The sequence below is a fragment of the Calonectris borealis genome, chromosome 29 (genome assembly GCF_964195595.1).
Source record: "Calonectris borealis chromosome 29, bCalBor7.hap1.2, whole genome shotgun sequence".
In the NCBI taxonomy this organism is placed as follows: Eukaryota; Metazoa; Chordata; class Aves; order Procellariiformes; family Procellariidae; genus Calonectris; species Calonectris borealis.
This window is the reverse complement of record NC_134340.1, coordinates 3,390,120-3,406,016: the sequence shown is the minus strand read 5'-3', so window position 1 is coordinate 3,406,016 and position 15,897 is coordinate 3,390,120. Positions and strand designations below refer to the sequence as shown.

The 15,897-nt window shown below is 66.6% G+C and overlaps 2 protein-coding genes across 4 annotated transcripts in view; both read right to left on the bottom strand.

Annotated features, from left to right (window-relative positions):
* Nucleotides 1-476: 476 nt before the first annotated feature.
* Nucleotides 477-4,349, bottom strand: SLC27A3 (solute carrier family 27 member 3). Its single transcript, XM_075176105.1, has 10 exons — nt 3,869-4,349; nt 2,870-3,079; nt 2,634-2,792; nt 2,427-2,551; nt 2,158-2,352; nt 1,976-2,066; nt 1,705-1,903; nt 1,477-1,574; nt 1,259-1,389; nt 477-1,178 (listed from the first exon to the last, which is right to left on the bottom strand). The coding sequence occupies exons 1-10, from the start codon at nt 4,347-4,349 to the stop codon at nt 1,002-1,004; spliced, it is 1,866 nt and encodes a 621-aa protein (XP_075032206.1). The 3' UTR covers nt 477-1,001.
* A 1,260-nt stretch (nt 4,350-5,609) lies between these two features.
* The window catches only part of INTS3 (integrator complex subunit 3), a 42,525-nt gene continuing 32,237 nt past the window's right edge, over nt 5,610-15,897 (bottom strand). For all 3 annotated transcript variants that reach the window (XM_075176103.1, XM_075176102.1, XM_075176104.1), the window contains 9 exons: nt 14,026-14,094; nt 11,900-11,975; nt 10,097-10,210; nt 9,962-10,010; nt 8,860-9,027; nt 6,673-6,773; nt 6,385-6,457; nt 6,139-6,295; nt 5,610-6,004 (listed from right to left, as the gene is read on the bottom strand). In XM_075176103.1, coding sequence (XP_075032204.1) covers nt 5,927-6,004; nt 6,139-6,295; nt 6,385-6,457; nt 6,673-6,773; nt 8,860-9,027; nt 9,962-10,010; nt 10,097-10,210; nt 11,900-11,975; nt 14,026-14,094 — 885 coding nt within the window. In that variant the 3' untranslated portion in view covers nt 5,610-5,926. The remainder of the gene's footprint in view (nt 6,005-6,138; nt 6,296-6,384; nt 6,458-6,672; nt 6,774-8,859; nt 9,028-9,961; nt 10,011-10,096; nt 10,211-11,899; nt 11,976-14,025; nt 14,095-15,897) is intronic.

Below are 15,897 nucleotides of genomic sequence, written 5' to 3'. Positions count from 1 at the left end.
TTCGGCATTGTTTGAAATCTGGTTTAAAGCAGAGCCAGGGCAGTGCTGCAGCTGGGGACAAAGAATAAGCTAAAAGTTTTTGGAGAAAGGATTAAAATAAAATTTAAAAAAAAAAAAAAACAAACTAAAAGCCCCCCAAAACCCAACCTTTGTAATATTTATCACTTGCAGCGATGTTTAATAAAGGAAGGAATGGTTTATAACGTGCGGTGCGCTGGTGTGTTGCGTTGGGGCGTGTCCTGGCTGGGGATGGTTTTGGGGTTGGGGGGGCCCTGAATCGAGGAAGGGACCCCCCCACCCCCCCAAAGCGGCACCTCCCGAGTCCCTGCAGAGCCCCAGGGGACGGCGGTGTTGGTGTCCCCCTCCCCGAGCCTCAGCCCTTGGGTGACCCCCCCCCCCCCCCCCCCAAGGGTGACACCCCCCGCTCCCCCCCATTCTTGCAGCGGGACGGGGGGGGGGGGTGACAGCGACAAGACTTGCTACAAAAGAGTTTATTTACCAAAAAAAAAAAACCCCAAAGGCGCGCGTGTGTGTAAAGAGCAGAACCCTGGGGGAAGGCACCGGCGGCCGGGGACGGGCACCCCACGGGTGGGGATGGGCACAGGGACAGTGGCACGACCCCCACTGGGGACATGGATGGCCATGGGGGGACGCTCAGTGGGGACCCACAGGACGGACGTGGGGACCCACAGGACGGACGTGGGGGATCCGGGGATGGCAGGATGGGTGCGGGGGCCCTCAAGACGGACGTGGGGTATTGGGGACGGCAGGACGGACGTGGAGCACCCAGGGATGGCAGGACGGACGCAGGGACGGCAGGACAGACATGGGGACCCTCAGGACAGACGTGGGGACCCTCAGGACAGACGTGGGGTACCCAGGGAGATGGCAGGATGGATGTGGAGGACCCGTGGAGCGCCCGGTGCTGGTGGGACGGACACGGGGTGCTTTGGGGCACCCGGTGCCAGGGCACCCGCGGGCTCGGGGCACCCCGGCGAGGTCTAAATGCGGAGGCGCCCGTCCAGGACCCCCTCCCAGAGCGCGGGGCCGAGGGGCACGTAGGCTTTGGTGGTCTCATCCAGCAGGAAGAGGGGATCGGGGACGCGAGCCGGATCGAAGCCCTCCTGCGCCAGCCGCACCTTCTGCTGCTTGAAGGTCTCCGTCATCGCCAGGCGCTCCTGGGAAGGCAGCGGCGGTTTGTTGGGGAGACCCCCCCGGTCACCCCCCATCCCCCGTGTACCCCCCCCCACCCCGTTACCTGCAGCCGGAGGAAGCGGGGCCGGGCGTAGGGCGGCAGGAGCTGCTCCACGTGCCGGTAGAGCGCGGGTCCGTCCAGCCGGCAGCCGGGGCGCAGCACCAGCGCCGCCATCCCCGCACGACCCTCGTGGCCTGGGGGCGAGGGCAGAGCTTGGGGGGGGGGCACTGCTGGGCTTGGGGGGGGCAATGACACCAGGACAGGATGGGGGGCATCGGTACCTGGCACGGTGACACCGTAGACGGTGGCTTCTTGCAGGGACTCGTGGGCCACCAAGGCTTCGGCCACCTCTGTGGTGGCCACGTTCTCGCCTTTCCACCTGGGAGGGGGATGAGCAGGATGGGGCTGAGCTCCCCCCCACCCCGGCCATGCAATGGATGGGGCGGATGGGGCTGCTGCGCTGTCCCCATGGGGGGGGGGTGTCCCCCATCGGGGGGGGCCTCTGGCACCTGTAGGTGTCCCCGGTTCGGTCACGGAAGCGGACGAACTGGGCCGCATCCTGCTCCATCAGGTCACCGGTGCTGAAGTAGGTGTCACCCTCGGCGAAGACCCCCCGCAGCAGCTTCTGCTCCGACAGCTCCCGGCTGCCGGCGTAGCCCAGGAAGGGGGTGCGGGGGGTCACCGGGGCGATCAGCAGCCCCGTCTCGCCTGCGGGGATGGGGATGCGTGACGGGGGGGCACCCATGGGGACCCCCAAGCCCCCCCCCCAGCCCTACTCACCCGTCCCCACGCGGATGCAGCGCCCGGCCGCGTCCCGCACCGGAGCTCCCTCCGTCACGTCGTAGCGCACGATCTCAAAGGGTGAGAAGAGCTGGAGAGAGGGGCCGGGTGGGCGTCAGCGTCCCGGTGGGGACAGGCAGGGGGTGGGGGGCACAGCACCCGCCCCCCCCAGCCCCTCTCACCTTGTAGATGAAGCTGCTGCGCCCCACGGCCCCCGGCGTCCCCGTGTAGTTGAAGAGGGTGACGTTGCCCTCGGTCATCCCGTAGGTCTCCACGATGCGGATGGCCCCGAAGCGCTGCAGGAAGCTCCGCCAGACGTCGGGGCGCAGCCCGCTGCCCACCGCCAGCCGCAGCCCGTGCTCCCGCTCCCCGGGGCGCTGCGGGGCCGCAGGGTCAGATTTGGGGGGATACGCTCCCCGTATCCCCCCCCCCCCCCCGGCTCCCCCCTGACCGGGGGCTGGTTGACCAGGTAGCGGCAGAGCTCCCCGATGTACTGGAAGACGGTGACGCCCTCGGCGCGACAGTCGTCCCAAAACTGGCTGGCTGAGAACTTCTCCTTCAGCACGCAAGTGGCCCCTGCGGAAAGCCGGGATGGGGGGGGGTGAGCAGCCCCCCCAAAACGTCACTGGGCTCGCCACGGCTCCCCGGCCCTGCTCACCGATGCCAATGCAGCCGACGATGCCCAGGAGGGAGCCGGCCATGTGGTAGAGGGGCAGCGCCAGGTACACCACGTCCCGGCTGGAGGCTCCCACCAGCTCGTAGAAGCTCAGGCACATGATGGACTTGAGGTGGGAGACACGGGCGGCTTTGGGGAGACCTAGAAGGGGGGGGAGACAGCGTCAAGACCCCCCCACTCGCCCAGGGCACCCCATCCTGCCAGCCCCGGGCACCCACCGGTGGTGCCGGAGGTGAAGATGTAGAGGCAGGTCTCGTTCATGTCCTCGGGCTGCCAGACGTCCTCGGGCTCCAGCTCCTCGGAGGCCGCATCCAGCAGCTCCTGCAGGGCCAGGACGCCGGGGGGGTACGGCCCCGAGCCCAGCACCCACACCACGATTCCATCCTCCTGCAGGCTGGGCAGGATGGGCTCCACAGCCGCAAACAGGTCTGGGGGGGGGATGACACAGGCTGGTCCAGGGAGGGGAGAGGAGGGGGACCAGGGCTGCCCCATTTCCACCCCGAGCCCTGGCTGGGGGGACTGGGGGGGGATGGCTGGGCCCTGCCCGGGGTGCCCAGGCAGGATCCGTGTGGGGAACATGGATGGAGCCAGTTTCGGGGGGCCAAAACATGGCACAACTGGAGGGACCCACAGGGGCACCCGTGTCCCACCCCATCACCCCCATGCTGAGCCACCCCGGACCCCCCGAGCTGTCCGGATCCCTTGCTCCCTGGCTGGTGGCGCTGGAGACCCCCAGCACCCCTGGAGCCACCCCTGTCACCCGCAGTGGCCCCGGTCCTGTCCTGGAGCCCACCCCGGCCCCGGTCCCACCCCATCCCCGGTACCCAGGGCCGGGTACCACCCTGCCGCCCCCGGTCCCATTCGACCCCCCTGGAGCCTTTGCCATCCCCGGTGCCCCGGGTACCACCCCATCCCCGGTCCCCACGAACCCGGTACTTTCCCGGTACCAGCCCATCCCTTGAGCCTTCGCCACCCCCGGCACCCACGGGCTTGGTGCCCCCGGTACTACCCCATACCCCGGTACGCCCCCATCTCCCGGAGCCTTTGCCATCCCCGGTGCCCCGGTCCCCACCCCACCCCCGGTCCCCACCAGCTCCGTACCTCCCCGGTCCCACCCCGTCCCCTGCAGCCTTTCCCCCCGCCATTCCCCGGTCCCTCCCCACGCCCCCCGCCCCGGTCCCGTCCCCCCCGGTCCGCGTCCCCCCCCCGTTGCTCACCGTCCGCCACCAGCAGCGCCCGCGCCCCGCAGGCGCGCAGGCAATGCCGGAGGGCGGTGGGGCGCAGCGCCGTGCCCAGGAAGGCGGGGCGGGCCCCCAGCGCCGCCAGCCCCAACCAGCCCCAGACGAAACGCGGTTCGTTGCCCACCAACAGCCCCACGGTCACGCCGGGACCCAGCTCCCCCCCTTCCCCGCCGCCCAGGGGCCGCCGCCGCAGCGCGTTGGCCACCCGCGCCACCCGCCGCGCCGCCCGCCCGTAGGGCTCCGCGCCTCCCGCCGCCCGCAGGAAGGGCCGGGCCGGCGTCTCCCGCGCTGCCCGCAGGAACCGGGCGGCCAGGCTGCCCCCGCCGCCGCCCCCCGCCCGCCGCCGGCACCGGGCCGCCCGCGCCGCGAAGGCCAGGTCGGCCCAGAGGTGCGGCCGCAGCAGCCGCTGCAGCAGCGCCAGGGCCGCCAGCGCCGCCAGCGCCGCCGCCAGCGCCATCGCCCGCCGCCCGCTGCCGCCGCCCGGCGCGGGGCGGGGCCGGCACGCCCCTCGGGCCACGCCCACGGGCGGGGAGACACGCCCCTCCCCGGGCCTGCCCCTTCCCCGGCCCCCTCGCCACCACCCCGGACCCCGCATCAGGCCCCCCCCGCTTCACTCCCTGTCCCCCCCCGACCCCTCTCCCAGCCCCAGCCCCGTCTGTCCCCCCCCCGGGACCCCCAGCACGTCCCTGTCCCCATCCCACCACCCCCCCGACCCCTCTCCCAGCCCCAGCCCCGTCTGCCCCCCCCCCGGGACCCCCAGCACGTCCCTGTCCCCATCCCACCCCCCCCGACCCCTCTCCCAGCCCCAACCCTGCCTGTCCCCCACCAGACCCTCATCACGTCCCCATCCTCCTCGCCACAGCCCCCCATTTCATCCCCATCGCCTCCATCACGTCCCTGTCCCCGTCCCGCTCGCCCCAGACCCCTCTCCCAGCCCCAGCCCTGCCTGTCCCCCCCCCCGGACCCTCATTATGTCCCCATCCTCCTCGCCGCTGTCCCCCCATCATGTCCCCAGGCCCATCTTCCTCACCACGGTCACCCCAATTTCATCTCCATCACGTCCCTGTCCCCACCCCACCTCCCCCAGACCCCTCTCCCATCCCCAGCTCCATCCCCCTCGCCGCGGTCCCCCCACCATGTCCCCGTCCCCCCCTTGCCATGGCCTCCCCGTTGTGCTCCCGGCCCAGCCTTGTCCCAGATTCCCCCTCCGGCTCGGGGGGAGCTGGCAAGGCCACGGTCCCCTGGGAGCCACATGCCACGGGCCAGGGGCCGCTGACCCCGGGGACCTCCGGGAGACGCGGCACAAAGAGGTGGCGTTTTGTACAAAACATTTGAGAGTCTTTTTATTGTTGTTTTTTTTAAAAACACTTAAAAACGCTAATAGCTCTGGGGGTGACATGGGAGAGCGTCGTCCCCTTCTCACGCGGGCGATGAGCTCCGGTGCGGGCAGGGTCCGCCGAACCGAACCCGCTGCATCCCCCCCCCCCCACCGCAGCAGCTCCCCAGGGAGACGCGGCCCCGGGAGGGGAGCGGAGGCTGCGGGGGGGGTCGGCGTCCCCTCGCCCCCGTGGGCAGGGACACGAGTTCACCCCTCCCCAAAGCATCCTGCAGCAGCAGCAAGCCAGTTCGCACTGTTTATTTACATTTCTTGTATGAAAATAGGGGATGTGTGATATACTTCCCCCCCTCCCCCTCCCCAAGTCCCCCTTCCCCTCCCCGTGGTGCCGTGTCCCCTCTCGGGGTCCCCTGTCCACGCTGCCCCTCCAGCGGGCAGGGGCTGGAGCCAGGTCCTGGGGGGGTGCACGCTCCCGTCCCTCCCCGGCCGTTAGTAAAAAGGAGCTAAAAAGTCAAGTGGGGAGGGCTTGACGTGGAAGCACAGCGCCCGCAGCGGGAGTCGGGGTGGCCCCGTCCCCGCGGGCTCCCGGAGGGGACACGTGCTCTCCTTCCCGTCCTGGCAATGGCTTTTGTCCGAGCGTGGCAGGGCCAGCGGGCACCACGGGGACCCGAGAGCGGCTGGGGGAGAGGGCAGAGCCCTCAGTCACTGTCCGAGCCCACAGCGGAGGAGCCTTTTCTTTTCCGTTTGGCGGGTTTGGGCTTGGTGTCTTCTTCCTCCTGTGCCGGGAGAGGGGGAAGTGGGGGGGTCACCGCCGCCGCGGGGGGGGGACCCGGCTCCTGCCTGCGCCTCCTCGAGGTGCGGATGCGGCCGAGGGGCTGCGGGGTGCCGGGGGGGGACGGGGGACGCTTACCGAGGCGCTGCTGGAAGCCGACTCCTCCTCGTTGTTGGCCGGCTGGGCTGCGTTTTTGCGGCTGCGGGGGCTGGAGAGGGTGGCTTTTCGGCGGCTCTTGGGGGGTTTGGTGGAGGAGTCTTCATACTCCTCTGCCAGGGAGAAGAGGTCGCTGAACCTGGAAGGGACAGGGGGCGGTGGGTGGGGGGGCAGGCGCTGCCGGGACCCCGCGGCCGCCCGGTGCGGGGCAGGGCAGGACCAACTCACTTCATCTTGTGGGCTTCGTCGCAGCTGGCCTGGACGTGCTGCAGCGCCTGCAGGATCGGGGTTTGGCTGAAAACTGTGGAGGAAGCGGCAGAAAGGGGAGTCAGAGACCTGACGGCGGGTACCCCCAGGCAGGGGAACCCCCCCACCCATCCGGGGTTTTGGATGCAGGGGCTCCCAGTATCCCAGAGCATCCCAGTTCCCACGTGTGCCCCGGGGGCACCTCACGGCGATGGAGACGGGCAGCGGCTGCAGCGCCGGGGCCCGCCCCGGTTGCGCGGCGGTACGTACAGTTCTGTTTGGTGTTGGTCAGGTTGAGGCGGAGGTTGTCCAGGTGCTCCAGGATCTGCTCCAGGGTGAGCTGGGCCAGTTTGCTGCTGGAGCTGCGCAGGCTGAGGGCAGAGGAGCAGCACCCGTTAGCGTGCACCCCGCTCCTCCTGCCCGCCCCCCAGCCGCCCCTCGCTTGTCCCCCCAAAGACAGGCTGCAGGAGCCCCCGCTTGTGGGCAGAATGAGTGCCTCGGCCCCGCAGCAGCACCCCCGAACCCCCAAGCAGATGGGGGGCACGGATAACCCTGCCATCCGCGCTGCCCCGGGGTGCCCCCAGCACCCAGAGGCCGGAGCAGGGGGGCCTGGGGATGGGGAGCAGCATAGGATCCATTTTCTGGCTCCGGCACATGCAGGGTCCCCGGGGGCTGGTCTGCGTGCGCTGTTCCAGCCCGGGGATTAAGGGGACAAATCCTGCCCAGGGTGTTCACCACCTCCATCCCCGGGGGCTCGGGGGAGCACTAAGCGCCCCGTGCTGAGCCTCGGCCGCAGGACGGTGCGCGGTGCCAGCAGCCGGGACGCTGCCAACAGCCGGGGCCTCAGCTGGCCGCCCGTTAATTAGCGGGGATTAGACCTGGATACGGCTCGGATCCCGGAACAGAAACACAGTGAAAATAGCTGCGTTGTTCAGCTGTGAAAGGCCATTAATTAGCACGGAGGAACAGACGAAGGCACAGACTTCCCCGGCAGCCTCTTCGGAGAGCGGGAGGGACCCAGACGTGGCCGAGATGCCGGCGGGACCGGCCGCTCTCCCGCTGCCGGTGTGCGACCTGCACAGGGGGCACCGGGAGCACCAGCGAGATCCCGGCGATGGCGAACCTCCCGGCCAGGCCCCGTCCGACCCGCTGGCCGTGACCCAGCTGCGTGCCGTGGTGGTGCCGGCTCCCTGGGTGCTGGGTGGGGGTCCTTGGGGACTCGCAGCCCTCGCCGCGGTGGGAGCGCGGTGCTGCTCTGCTTTCCCAGGACACTAGATGTCCTTCCTACTCCAGCAAAGGGCTGCAGGCACCCAGCCGGGAAGGGGCCGCAGAGGACCCCGTCAGCCTGGCGCAGGGGGCTGGGGGCTGCCGGAGCAGACCACCCTCCTCTCCCCCTCACCCAGAGCCCGGCACCGAGGGGCTGCCGGTGGGGCTGGTCAGAGCCGCGCTGCCGTCACCCGGCACGGAGCAGGCAGTGGGACCGGGTGTCTCTTGCCCCGGCAGGTGACGGGGGGCCTGATGTTGGTCTTTGGGGCTGGATAAAAGGCTGGGAAATCACCCGGAGAGCCGAGTGCAGCAGAAACAGCTCCTGCCTCCCTGCCGAGGGACATCTTGGGCTTGGGGTGAGGTGTCCCACGTGCCACCATGGCCAGGAGCCGGCACAGCGGCGCAGGACCAGCTGCAGCATCCCGTGCTGCTCTCCGTTCCTCTCCCACAGCGGTGAGGTCCAGCCGCCTCCTCCAGAGCTCTGCCCATGCTGGGTGGCAAGGAACAGGCCCTCTGCCCCTTCCCTCCAAAGGCAGGAGATCAGGAACCTGGCCCTGGGGAGCTGGGATTTAACCTCCGCAGGCTGCGGCTCGGCCCAGCTGCGTCCTTTAGTCCCACTGCACTGGCGGACCCTGACCCCATCCACCCCAGAGGCAGCAGCGTCCCAGCAGAGATTAAATGAACCACGTCTGGAAGACTATTTGCACCAAAAGATGCTCTGGATACATCCAGCTGCGCCCAGGCGGGCAGAGCGGGGCGAGCAGAGGGGCCTGCCCGGCCGGCGCCGCAGCGGGGGAGCACCAAGGCTTGGCGCTGCTCACACAAGCAGCTGAAAACGCTTCCCCACACAGCTCGGGTAATGGGCTCGGCATAAAAGGGTCCTGCTGGCTGGATGTCAGCGCAGGCGAGATCAAAGAGCAGCCTCCCGCACAGCTCTGCAGCAGGGACGCTCGCTCGGGGCTCTGGCTGCGCGTCAGCGCGTGGGTGGGCAGCGGCACCGCCCCGGCCTCGAGGAGACGATGGCGTAACCGGCAGGATGGGCTGGCATGCCCGCGCTGCGCCGACGGCACACGGCGTCCCGGCTGCCCGGCACGGAGTGGGGCACAAGGCAGAGTCTGTCGCTCGGCTCCCGGTGGCAGGGCGGCCCCAGGGGAAGGAGCGGGAGGTGCTGTGCCTGCCCCGGCCCCTCACCTTTGGCGTTTTCGTGGTAGGCTGTTGTTCTTGATCAGCAGCGACTTGATGTGCTCGGCCAGGAGGTCATCGTGTTTGATGCACCAGTGCCGCAGGATGCTCGTGGTGAACTGGTCGTCGGGGTGGCAGGGCCGGCTCAGCACCATCTTCACCATCTCCTCGCTGGGCCTGCGGCAAAGGGAGGAGGGCACGTGAGGAGGGACGAGGGGTTTGTGACCCGGCCAGCTGGGGTCCCCCCTGCAGCCACCGCCGCCCACTCGAGCTGACAGCAGCCTTCAGACCTGGACGTCACAAGCCTGTGGAGCCGCCGGGCCGTGAGGGACCTGGCACGCGAGCCCAGGCGCAGCTTGGATGGGACCAAGCTTCCCCGAACACCGCCTGGGACCCGCACGCCCTTCGGCAGCCCCAGCAGCATTGGCTCCCAGGCTCAGGGGATGAGGGGCAGCGTTCAGACTCCTCTGCTTCCCCGGGATCGCTGGCAAGCATCCTCCTGGGGCACCAAGCTCCCTGCCCAGCCCGTATCACCCGGCCGTGCCAGCCCCGCTGCCTCCCCGCCGTGGGAAAGGCGCTGCTGAACGCTGGCGGCCCGAGCTCGCCCCTGCGCTCTCCGTCATCGCGGGCTTTTCAGTAACGCAGTTTAGAGCTGGGATTAGATTAGCCAGCCTCATGCACTGCATTAATGAAAACAAATAAAGTGCTCTTCGCTCAGAGGGGTGGGATGTGGCCAATCCACCCCAGCAGGCAGAGGCAGCACAGATCAATGCCAAGGCAGCTCTAATACCGTGCCCCGCGGGAGGCAGGTGACAGCCTGCTCTCCGTTAAGTAACGGGCTGCAGGCTGAGCAAGGTGAAAGACAAACAGCCCATCGGCACTCGGGCTAAGAGAACTCGCACCCAGAGCGAGCTAGGGAGCACCAGCAAGAGGGGTTTCCCCCCCACCTCGCTTCTCAAGCAGCCCAAGCCGGAGCAGGTGGCATCCCCTTGTCCCCACCACGCTGATGGTGCTCAAGAAAGCCATCAGCCGCAGCGTGCCGGGGGCTGCGGCCACAGGACCCTCCGCAGGGCGTCGTGCAGCCCTGCGCCCGGCGCTCAGCAGCACTTACTTCTCTCGCCTCAGCTGCAGCAGCAGGCAGGATAATGCCTCAGGGTGGTCTGCAAAGGAAAGGACATCCTCAGCGCAGGAGCTCACGGCCACCCTGGCGCAGCGCCGTGCCTCTCCCGTGCGGGGGACAGCTCACCTTTGTATTTGAGGTGCTGCAGGATCGGGATGATGGTCTCCAGAGGAATGCTGTGCGCGAGGAAGAGCTGCCAGGTGCAGTACTGCTCAAAGGTCTCCCAGTCCAGGCTTTGAACTGGGGGGAAGCACAGGATAGTGAGGGGAGCCTGCACGGTGCCGCAGGAACGGCAGGGACCTGCCAAAGCCACCGCAGACAGCTCTGCCGCAGCCCCTCGGCGAGGGGGACAGCGCAGCTCCTGCCCGGCGTTACACCCACCCTCCAGCCCGGAGCAGGGCACCGGAGAAGGGCACAGCGCCTGGGACCCCGCTGCGTGTCTCGGGGTCCGCACTGCGCCAGGGCAGCTGCGTGAGCCGCACGGGCAGCCCCGCGCGTGCCGAGGCCAAGCAGGGGCCCCGGGGCCTGGCAGGTGGCACCGGGGCAGGCTCTGCCAGCTGAGGCACGGGTGGCAGAGCTGCGAAGTCACTAATGCAGCTGCTCGGGGCTCAGAGGAAGAGAATTAATGAGGCTCTTTTAATTAATGGGCTTAGGCTGCAGCTTGTGTAACACCAAAGCTGGATCTAGGCAGCCATCGGATCAGGGCGATGGGGCTTCTCTCCGGAGACGCTGGCTCCCGTGCGCCGAGCTCTCCACGCTGGCTCTGCCCAAAACCACCCCAGCCCAGCGGGCTGCAGCCACGGCCGGCTCCGATGGCCGGGCAGGAGCCACGGGCACGCACGGGCAAAGCGCAGCGTTGGCTGGAGACCGAAAGGGCCTTTCCACGGTACGACAGTCCAATTAAAAAGCTACAAGAGGAACTGGGTCAATCACTGGTGATCCTGGGGGGAAAGGCGAGGAATGCTGCGAGGGAGAGATGACGGGCACCAGCCTTTTCCTACGCAGTGGCTAAGGGGGCCGTGGTCCTGGCAAAGGTCTGCGTGTCCATCCGAGAGCTCACTCTGTTAGTTCAGGGTGGTCTAAGGCCAGACTAAACAGCAGCGAGGGCCTTTTTGCTCTTGGGGTGTCACAGTCAACAGAAAACAAAGGGAAATCCCGGTTCCAACTTTGCTGACTACCCTTTTGCCATCGCCTCCCAGCTGCCCTCACCCCTGCTGCACCGGGAGAAGAGGTTACGGCCGCCCCCAGAAAGGCCTGGCCCGCAGCACCGCCGGGTCAGCTGCCGCACGGCGGGGACCAGCCGGCGGCGCGGCACTTGCCACGGGTTTGCACCAGGACAAGTTCACATCCCCGGAGACGCAGCAGCTGGGACCGCGTGGAGAGGCTGCAGAGCTGGGGGAGATTTTGGGACTTTCCTTTCGCGTTTTTGGTTTCCCCCCCGCCCCGCCCGGGCAGGCTGCGGGTGCGCAGAGCCCGGGGTTACACTTTGCACGGCACTGCGGAGGGCCAGGGCTCGAAGCCATCGTACAGCCAGCCTGGTAAAACCCATCAGAGCGCACAGCTCGGCTCACACAGCTGAACCGAACAATCCGGTGTAGGGCAGTGATCCTTCCAGCAGCGGCAATAAAACCATGAGGAAATCCAGACCTCGGCATAACACGGCCAGCCCAAGAGCCTCTCGGATGCTGCGTGAGCAGCCAGCTTCCGCAGGGCTCTTCCTGTGGCGGCATGGCCACGGACTACAGCCCTCCCGATCTGAAAGGGCAAAGCTGTGCTGGAGGCTGCAGCCTTCTCCCTTTCCAGGGACTTGGGGTCTCTCTGCAAAACGGGGGCCCAAAGGGCAGGAAGGCTTGGGGGTGCCCAGGAACCACTCCACTTTCACCCCCGCCCTCTCCGAGATGCGCCCGTGCCTGCAGGAGCGCTACTCACTCAGGATGTTCAGCACCGAGTCTTTCCGAAACATGACGAGGTTCCCCATCATCACGTGGCACACCAGCTCCTGCAACTGGGCGGCAGAGAAAATGGGGTTAGGGGGGTGCCCAGGCTCTGCAGAAGCCCTCTTATGTGGGGGAGGTCCGGAGAGCAAGCAGGGAAGCTGTCGCTCTGCCAACATCTCTGCAAGAGCGGGGATCCAGCGGGGAGTCCCAGAAACCCCGTGGGCTGCAGGTGGTTCATAAATCAGAGCCGGGTTAAGCAGCTCCAGGGAGAAGCAGCTGTTGCAAGGAACCAGCAGAGGCAAAGAAGTAATGAGAGGTTAATGGTTTCACACATCAACACCCAGCCTGGGGAGCAAGTGTCACGCAGGACAGACAGCAGATCCCCGCAGACCGGGCCAGGGCGGGTGGGATGGTGTCACCCCGTTGGGAGAGCTTGGCTGCCAGGCCCAGACAGACCAGCTCAGCTGCTGCAGAAGCGCTGGGGACCCGCTCCTCGTGCTCCCGGTGCTCTCAGACCCAAGCTTTTGCCGACGGATGCACAAAGCCCACCCGGGGGCTGGCAGCAGGGAGGGCTCGGCAGCCTGCTGGGAAAGCTCGGACAACCCCAGCCCTCTCTGCTCGGGGCCCTGGACCGTCCCTGGTCTGCAGAACGGGAGCTGACGCTACCCAGACGCGGGGTGCTTCCTGCACTGAATCACCCCCTTCATCCCTGGGAGAGGTGGAAGCAGAGGCAGGGGGACGGGACGCGCGGGGAGCCTGCCCGGGCTGCACCGGAGCAGGGACGGGAGCTGGGGAGCACCGTTCCCCGCTCCTGCGCTGACAGGCTCAGCAACAGGGCGCACCTTGGCTCTCAGCTACCTTCCTCGGGGTCCGAGCCGCTGCAGCCTGCTCGGGCGCAGGGTGCTGGAGGCACGCGGAGGCCAAGGGCGGGCTGAGCTGCCTGGGCTCTGCCCCACGGCTCTGCTCGCAGACCCCACGTGGGCCGGGCGCGGGGCCCACGCAGCCAGAGCATCGTGGGGAAACAGATGAAGAATAACAGGAAGGAACGAAGGAATTGGAGGAGGGAGGGGAGAGGAAACGCTACGGGCCTCTGCTGGGAAAAACAAAACCTTTGCATTTCAGCACGGGGCAGAGCCCAGGAGCAGAGGAGTAGGAGCAGGGCTGAGCGGGGGGGTCAGGGCATCATGACTCAAACCCTTCCTGTACCCAACGTCGGCTCCAGCCTGCCAAGCAAAACTTGCTGGCGAGGCGTTCTGGCCCCTGCGCAGCTGGGAAAAGCGGGACTGGCCAGGAATGGTGTATAAATAGGGCGAGTTAAAGGGTTATCAGCAGATCACGCTCCAGACGAGCCTAGACAGCAGAAACACGCAGTACAGCATTCTTGCCGGTGCCCACCTCCCCGCCCCCAGCTTTCGCCGTGACTATTTTTGGGTTGCTCATGGCAACTCAGAGTGACCACGGGGAAAGGTTCCTTCCAGGAGGGTCTGACAAGGGCTTGGCCTTCCGCTCCTCAGCCTGCCGAGCCTGCAGCGGATCTCCCACCAGGACGGGAAGAGCTGGGCGCGATCTCAGCCCTGCCGGCCCGCAGGCAGCAGGGGACGCGCTGCCTGCACCTTTCCTGCGCCCTCCCGCTGTGCCTGCCGTGACACTGCCCATAGCTTTGCATCTCCCCAGCAGCACTAAGCACTGCCCTGCCAAGGGGCTTATTATTGATAATTATTATTATTGATTGCCCGCAGCAGCACTGGCTATGGCGGTGCTTTTTGCCAATGCCTGCAACTCAAGAGATCCCTCACGGGATCGGAACAAACCCCGGCAAATCTCTCTCGGCATGCCTGCTGCAGCTCGGCGGCCAGGGAGATCCCTTGAAAGAAGCAGCTGGGATTCAGCCTTCTGACACCGCGCACCGCAGCTCCTCAAGGGAAAGAGATACCCGGAGGTTTCGGGGCTCCTCTTCACAAAGCCTCGCTCAAGAATGGGGGCAAGGAGGACTAAACAAGCAGAGCATCCCCCGCGGGTGGGCCATTTCAGGTTTAAATCTCCTGGGAGCAGAGGAGACCAGTGCTGCCACTCCTGGAACACGCTGCCTCTCACCCCAGACACCGGTCCCCTCCTTACCTGGAATGAGTCTATGACAGCTACAATCATGTTCAGCAGCTCGCCGCTTCGTAGGGTCTCGTCTGGGAACTGGAAGAGTACAAAAGCGAGGCAGGGCTCAGGAAAGGACACGAGGGAGAGGTCAGTGAAAAGCTCCTATCCCCACAGCTGAGGCAAAACTCCTCCTGGCTCCAGGCTCAGACACGCGCGCACGTTCCTCCTTGCGAAGGGCAGCATCGCCCTGCCTGACCCGGCGGCTCACCGAGGGCTGGACCCGAACCAGCACCGCTTCCTAAATGCAACGGGGGAAGTGGCGGAGCGGGAAAAGGAGCCGAGAAAGCGCAGGAGGGTTGACAGGCTGTTTTCTGTGCGCAGCCTGGAGCAGGCAGGTTCATCCACTGCTTGAGAGGGCTGCAAGGCAGGGCACCGGCAGGCTGCTGCGAGCGAGTGCCCAGCACATCTGTGAGCACATCTGACACCAACCATCTGGACCGAGCGGAGCTGCGCGAGGAGCGAGGCTGCTTCGATTGCGGGTTGCAGAAGTCAGCCAGACCAGAGTGGTTAAAATTCCCCATTTTTCCCTATCCTTGCTAGCTTTGCTCGCTGTTCCAGGGCCTCGTGCGTTACGCAGCACTGCAAGAAAATAAAAAAAATCAACACACGGGGCGAAAGGCCAGGAAAATTGGTGGCAGCAAGCTACGGCTGCACCGTTCGGATCTGGCCGTCCAGACAGGCTGCTCTCAGGACATTCTGCCTGACTTGCGCTGGTCGCTACGCCCACGGGGGCAGAAACAGTCTGACCCTGCTGTGGGGAGGGAGGCTGCTAAAGCCGAAGGACCAGGGAGGGGATCCAGCTGCTGCTCTACGCCAGGATTCCCCCCGGAGCACGCACCACGCCGCTGCGTGGTACGGTGCCTACTCTTGTGCAGGTTTTTCTCCCCTCCCCGGGCTGTTGCTGTGCCCCTTTCCCCACAGAAGCCCCCGGGAAGCTCTCGTGAGGGATGGGGCTGGATGGCCTCAACGCCCAGCAGATGTTCCTGCTGAACCAGCCAGAAAGGAGGGAGGAGTGGGGCCAGCTCATTCCTCTCAGGGAATGAGAAAGTACAGGCAGAACTGTGACCCCTCCATCTATTCAGAGTGCGCGATGTTACCCTCCCTCTCTCCAACCCCCAGCACCGCTCCCTGAAGCCGGGCGATCGCTGGATGCTTGTTGGAAGCAGCCTCCACCCTGCAACCGTTTCAAATAAAAGGCTGCAGCCTGCACAGGGCTGCAAGAGAGCTCGACAGCATCCCGGCGGCAGGAAGGTAACAGCAGCTCTGTCCAAGACCCAGGCAGGCTGCGTGAATTGGGACCGAGCTGTGACCTATCTGGTGCGGACGCCTGGCTCCCCGTTCCAAACGTGCTCTCTGCTAAGTCCAGCTGGCTCCAGCTCAGCACCAAGTGCTGAAAGCAATAAAACCTTTTGTAAACCCAAGGGTTCGGGGGCAGGCAGCAGAACTCGTTCTGAGCGCTGCTTCCCCCAGACTTTGACACGTCTGCTCGGAGCCTTCGCTCGCTGCTCTCCAGAAGAAAAGCAGCAGAGAGCAAAACCTCTTAAACCAGGGAGCGCAGACAACGCTGCGCTGGGAGCCAAGCACGTGCACGAGATGAATCCGGGACAGCAAGGTTAGTACCTCGCCGTCCAGAGAGCGCACCAGGCTTTAAGGGGGCTGTAAGCAGGATGACGGCTGAACATCGACCTCGACGGCAGCACGCCGACCCCCGTTAAGCTGGGCTGGGGGGTGGACGGAGACTGTGTTGTGCTCAGCCTGACAGAACTTCTTCTAGGCTTTACGGCTTCTCTGCTGCAGCGTAACAAGCCTGAAGCTCAGAAGCAAACCAGCCCCGCCCCG